Source organism: Dermacentor silvarum, chromosome 9 (genome assembly GCF_013339745.2).
Source record: "Dermacentor silvarum isolate Dsil-2018 chromosome 9, BIME_Dsil_1.4, whole genome shotgun sequence".
NCBI classification, from domain to species: domain Eukaryota; kingdom Metazoa; phylum Arthropoda; class Arachnida; order Ixodida; family Ixodidae; genus Dermacentor; species Dermacentor silvarum.
In genome coordinates, this window is record NC_051162.1 from 64,164,644 (window position 1) to 64,170,910 (window position 6,267).

At 45.6% G+C, this 6,267-nt stretch overlaps 1 protein-coding gene across 1 annotated transcript; it reads right to left on the reverse strand.

Annotated features, from left to right (window-relative positions):
- Positions 1-1,645: 1,645 nt before the first annotated feature.
- Positions 1,646-4,114, reverse strand: LOC125939834 (uncharacterized). Its single transcript, XM_049655295.1, has 2 exons — positions 3,418-4,114; positions 1,646-2,192 (listed from the first exon to the last, which is right to left on the reverse strand). Exons 1-2 carry the CDS (start codon positions 3,642-3,644, stop codon positions 1,646-1,648), a joined length of 774 nt encoding a protein of 257 aa, XP_049511252.1. The 5' UTR covers positions 3,645-4,114.
- Between the last annotated feature and the right edge of the window lie 2,153 nt (positions 4,115-6,267).

Here is a 6,267-nt window from a genome sequence, read left to right on the forward strand (position 1 = left end):
TCCTATGTTTGTTTAGTAATATAAACAATGCGCTTATTGCTGGACAGGTAGCTTGTGTTTTACACATGAAAAACCTTTCGGTATTTGTACCTATATTTGGTGTACTTATTTCAAGTGCATATGCTGCATAACAGCATATTCTTCCAATGGAAGTGTTAACTCATGAATTAATGACAATCTGGAAAAATGCATTAGGAACTTTGTTTTAACTGTTTTTGTGACTAGTTTATAAATATATTAATAAATAAATATGTCAGCGAGAAAAATGTTCATAAAAGCTTGAGAGATTCAGACAGTTTGAAGGCACACTAAAGGCAAATACAAAGTAGACGTGGACTCTTCAAATACCATTCCTGAAATGCCGCAGTGCGCGATTCGTGCCAAGGAAATACTTAGTTTAAGGGAAATTTGCGTCTGGAAGGTTAGCATATCTTTACCGCAGTTGAAATCATCCACCCACCCACTGTGGTTGCTCACTGACTGTGATGTTGGGCTGCTGAGCACGAGGTCGCGGAATGGAATCCCGGCCACGGTGGCCGCATTTCGATGGGGGTGAAATGCGACAACACCCGTGTACTTAGATTTAGGTGCACATTCAAGAACCCCAGGTGGTCTAAATTTCCAGAGTCCCCCACTATGGCATACCTCATAATCAGATCGTGGTTTTGGCACGTAAAACCCCATAATTTAATTTTAAATAAATCGTCCACCCCCGAGTGGGATAGTAGTGACATTGCAATCGTCATTCATCACTTGCCCTTTACTACTGTCGGTGACTAAGAAGGAACCCAACAGACAACACTACAGTTTTCAGCACAAAATGCAAACGTGCAAGCATCAAGAAACCGAGCCAAGATTACTGAGCCTCTGTTCGCAATAATATTGACGCCATAGACTTTCTCCAGCACTGATCTATTACGTTAGCTTGACTTTATATTTGCCTTTAGAGTCCCTTTAAGCATACTGACGGCACATTCAAAGAAGTGATCACTCTCCCCTTCCCTGCACGTCTACTCTTTAAATATAGAAAAGAAGAAAAGATTTATACTTAGCTGCATTGCAACAAAGCTGGTTTAGTTACACCTATTTTACAGTTAGTTACGCATGCTTCTTCACATATGTTCTTCCCCTATGTAATAGCTATACCAAAAATTTTAAAAATACACCAATGAAAAATCAGTAACACAAGCACAAGATGAGAGCAGGAGCCAACGTTTCAACAAGTGGACTTGTCTTCTTCAAGGCGACATAGGCTCTCCTCGGCACAGTATATATAGGCAGGGTTCTTCTAAAGGGGAGAGAAGGTAAGGCAGGTAAGTGAGGTAACGAGCAGGTCAACCTGCTAACACACGGCGCTGCCTCAAACTGCTCCACCGACTATCAGTAGTGCATTATATTTCTTTTAAATTCTACACCCTCGCCACAACATACTCTCGCTCGTTACCTCACCCACCCGCCTTACATTCTCTCCCCTTTAGAAAAACCCTACCTATATATACTGTGCTGAGGAGAGCATATGTCGCCTTGAAGAAGACAAGTCCACTTGTCGAAACATTGGCTCCTGCTCTCACCTTGTTCTCGTGTTACTCGTCATCTTTAATCGCCATCTCCCGCATTCCCCTTGTTTTACCAATGAAAAATTAAATTATTTGTCTGAAAACTCTTTCAGAAGTTCGAAAACTCTGATCTGGAATTCTAACAACCTGTTTTTAGGCACATCCTCCATGTATTTTGCCAGACACAATCCAAAATGTTCATGTTGGTTGCGTGGCTCTGTTTTCTTCAGAGCCTCGCAGAGGTCGGCAAAATGCGTATCATTCTCATTACTATTATGTTTTCTTTTCGCGCCTTTGCGCTGAGGAAGAAGACCATTTCTTTGAGGTGTTTCAAGTGCAGCAGATGCGACTGCTTGGGCTGGCACCTGGTTAAATGGCGATGGTGCCCGGGAGGGTGTTTGAAAGGTCGCGTCTCTAGAGCTTTCTAATAATACTTCACTATCAATGTCCTCAAATTGCATTATATTCCCAAGGAGCTCCTGTGCAGTCTGCTGCGAGCTAGCAGCTGGGCTTGGAGGCCCCACTGGTTGGCTTGCAGGCCTGATTGTCTGGCTGGCAGGCCTCGACATCTGGCTTGCTGGGCTGACTGGCTGGCTTCCTGGGCTTGCCTCGCTGTTTGTGTAATTGCCCGATGTCCTACACAAGCAAAAGACCAAACATATCTATCAATCTTGTGCAAATATCTCTGTTCTGAACTCTTTCCACACACTGAGATGAAATGAAGAATCGAACCGCTATTCCGTAGTTATCTTGTACTATAGTTATCTTATACATCCCAAAGCATGAAAGCCAAGCATATGGGGAGGACTGTATGAGTCGCACGTAGTGCTACAAGTGATTTAAGCTTTTTGAACACGGCAGAATGTTGGTCTGTGATGATTCCAAGCCTGGATGACCTTCCACATCAACAGGTGATGATTACATTAAGAGAGTTTGTGCTGCCAGTCATGGAAATCCTTGTTTAACTGTTCTAGAAGTTGCTGATGAAGTGGGCATCAGTGCAGAATCATGCCATCAAATTTTCAGTGACAAACTTGAAATATGTTTGTCGGTGAAAAATTCATGCCGCGTTTGTTGGGTGACGAGCGTAAACAGACCTGTGTTGAAATGAGCCAGGAACTGGTTGCCACTGCCAAGAAAATGTTCCGTAAGGTCATGATAACAGGCGATGAGACATGGGTTTACAGCCATGGTATTGAAACGAAGGTGCAGTCGCAGTGGGTGGACAAGGGGTCTCCCCACTATCCCCCAAAAGCACGAAAGAATCAGTCAAACATCAAAGGAATGTTGGTTGTGTTCTGACTGCAAAGGTACTGTACATCAAGAATTTGCAGTTCATGGTCAGATGGTAAACAAGGAAGTCTACCGGGAGATTGTAGCACATCTAAGGCATGCCGTGCGCAGTGAAGGGCTGGAATTGTGGGAAAACCAGACTTGCATGTTGAACATGACAATGTGCCGGCTCACGCGTTGCTTTTTCTCCCGTTGTGCCCCACATTCTTTCCGAAACCTAGGCCCAGCAGACTTTCTCGTTTCCCAAACTTAAATTCATGTTCAAAAGATCCTAACCAAAGAGGACAGACATTCAGTACAATGTGACAAAAGATCTGTGTGCCATACGGCATTCCAGGAGGCTTTTTAAAAATTGAAAAAACAATGGGAACATTTAAATTGTCATTAGAGGGGATTACTTGGAGTGGGGACAGTGCTTAAAATGTTGTACAATGAGCAACAAAGACGTTATAGGAAAATTTCGGCTTCGTTTTGAACATATCTCGTATAACAAAAGTATCCCAGCACAGGACTGCACTTGTGTGAAAATGACTATAAATAATTGACAAAAATGACAACATGCACTTACACCCTTGTCTGCATGGTGTCCTTTAGGAAGAGTAGCAGGTCAAAAAATGGCCACGTGCTGTCCCCCGATTCAACATCCTCTTGGCCTGCACCGCTCCTCTGCCGATTCTTGTGGGCAAAGAAGATACGCCGAAACTTGTCCCGCAGCGACTTCCATCGCTTTTGGACAAGTTCGACGCCTACTGCACAAATAACAATTACAACAATGTATAGTAACAGTGCTGACATAAGCCGGGCATCAAAGTCCACCGGTCAACTTACCTTCAATGCCCACACCAGGCATGACGGCGGCCGCAACCTCTCTCCACAACGCCGCCTTGACATACTTATCCTTGTGTTGTCGGTGGCTGGCCATCCATAAAGCTGGCCGCTGCTCAACAGCAGCGATCATCAACTCGGCGTCGATGATCATACCGGCCATCTCTTCCACCGACAACACAAAGCACGTGTGGGCAACAGCACGCAGAAACACTGCGCGCAAAACAAGCCTCGCGCGTAGCATTTGTTTCGGAAGTGACGTCGTGCACGCTGGAGGCTTCCGGCGCGGTTGTGCCACCCCTGCGGAGCTATGCAAGGCCGAAACCGTGGATTTGTTTTGGTTGTGCTACTAGCCGTTTATTCTTCGTGTACTATTTTCCGCGGATGTAATTCTCTGCTTCAGTTTTCGTAGGGCTTGCAACTTATTACATGGCGATGCCCGAAAGCCGAGGAAAGTTCATACGTAGCTGTACCGGCGGGCCACTTGCCGATTGCGGGGTATCACACGCGAATCGTTCGTCAACGAATTTAAAGATTCAACGTCAAAGCACAAATCGCACAAATACACAATGCTTGAGGTCATATATCACTGAGATGTACAGCATCAGTGAAATGTGCAGGAGAGTGTCACGGCTGCCTTCGGCAACGATGATGACAGATCCCGGTGTTTACAGCAAGCACGCCGAGGTTCACCACTCTTGTGAGAGCACCACGCAAAGTGAGGAGTGCTATAATTCATATCGCTGCGATGCACACTGAACTCGAAAATTAATTTCCTTCAACAGAGTTTCTACGCTGGCCTCGTTCACTCGCCGGTCACGAAATCGACGGCTGCGATAGGCCTACGCTGAATGCAAACATCGGCGGTCGGCGAGTATTGATGATCCAGACTTCGGAGTTCCGAAGCATGTTTACATTCGTTTCGAGCACCACAAAATAAACATACAACAAGCACAGGCCTTGCCGCAATCGTGATTCGGTTGGATATTTTAGCAGACGATCGCACTGAGATCGGCGGAACCCAGCGGGCCGGCAGGTTGGGTTCGGCGGCGTCGTTCGAATGCGGCACGAATTCTCGTCGCACTTCAACCACCCACGGTCGTTGGTCGTTTCGTTGTCGGCCTAGTATCACAACACTGTCTTTAAGAAACACTGTCGCGCGCGTCGTGCGTCCGAAGCACTCGGACGATCGTTGGTGTCGGCGCCTTCGCATCGGCGGCCATCATCAGGCATAGCAGCCAGAGGCTTCGCGGACTCTGATTGGTGGACGCCGGCGACGGTTTGCAGCCTCTGATTGGTGGACGTCGGCGTCGCGTCGGCTCGCGCCGCTGGTTTTCTAGCATCGGCAGCTGGCAAAATCTCCGCGCACCGGCACGCGCCACCCCGTTCGGGACTGACGCTTTTGACGCATTTGACGCATTTGCGCGTGCCGGCGCGTGGCGAAGCGTGCCTGTGGTTCGGCCTTAACGGCGCTAGCTGCGAATGGCGCGCGTGCTTGGGTGCGACGTAGAGAACGACGTAACTGACGGCGCAGCCAATGGAGACGTTTACCGAAACATGGGACGAACGGTTTTTCGTTTCGCCTAGCCATATACAGCTTTCGCTGTAAAAGAGAAGTGGACCGAGGACTGAGCCTTGAGGAACACCTGCTGGTACATTAGAAAACAGGCCTATCCACTTGTCAGGCGTATTCACTTGGAATGAATTTCCAGATTTTGGAACTGATCGAGGTTTGAACAGCGCGAAGAAAACAAGGACACGAAGAAACAAATACCACAAACAAGCGCTTGTTTGGGGTATTTCTTTCTTCGTGTCCTTGTTTTCTTCGCGCTGTTCAAATCTCAGTTCCAAATTATGAACCAACTAGCCCTCATCAAGAACTTACTGAATTTCCAGAATGACACCAGTTTGAAGATATGCACTATCAAACTCGCCGTAAAGAAACGCTGTTGTTCCACTTACATTTCTACCAAAATGCATTGAAGAACAAAAGTAACTGGAACGCCTATGTATTTCGTCCCACACTTTGAGAAATAATATGTCGAAACTGGTGTCATCCTGTAAATTCCTTTCAAGTGGGTCTTCCAAACTCATCGGCTACAATTCATAAATTGTAATATGTGTCGTGAAGTAATTAAATAAGAAGTTCATTACTCAATGTTTGTTAATTAGTCAAATATGTATTTCGATTTTTCGTGCTACTAATGTCCGCCTCTTCGAATAACCCAGCTCAACGATAAGAATTATGCTACCTGCCACAGGAAATTTTGAAAAATTCCGTAAAATTTAAATATGAACACCCTGTACAATTTTTATTCCTTCACTAGTCCCTAGTGGCAATTATAGTTGGCCTTTAAGAAGTTAAAAAACATTATTCTTCATCAAAGGTTATACCCTTGTAGTTCTTATCCTGGTTCCACCTTTCAAACGTTATAATGGGTACTTACGTGAGTAGATAACTGTGTTTCAGCCTTTTTAAAGCACCCGAAAAAAAGTCGATTAATCGATTAATCGACGAAAAGCCCCGCATCGAAAGCGATTAATCGATTATAGGCTAACCCGACGAACGATTAATCGTTAATCGATTAAAATA

Coding starts and splice junctions, on each gene's coding strand:
- LOC125939834 (XM_049655295.1), bottom strand. CDS start 3,644: ATGTCAGCACTGTTACTATACATTGTTGTAATTGTTATTTGTGCAGTA. Junction 2,193..3,417: donor GACACCATGCAGACAAGGGT/GTAAGTGCATGT, acceptor TTGCTTGTGTAG/GACATCGGGCAATTACACAA.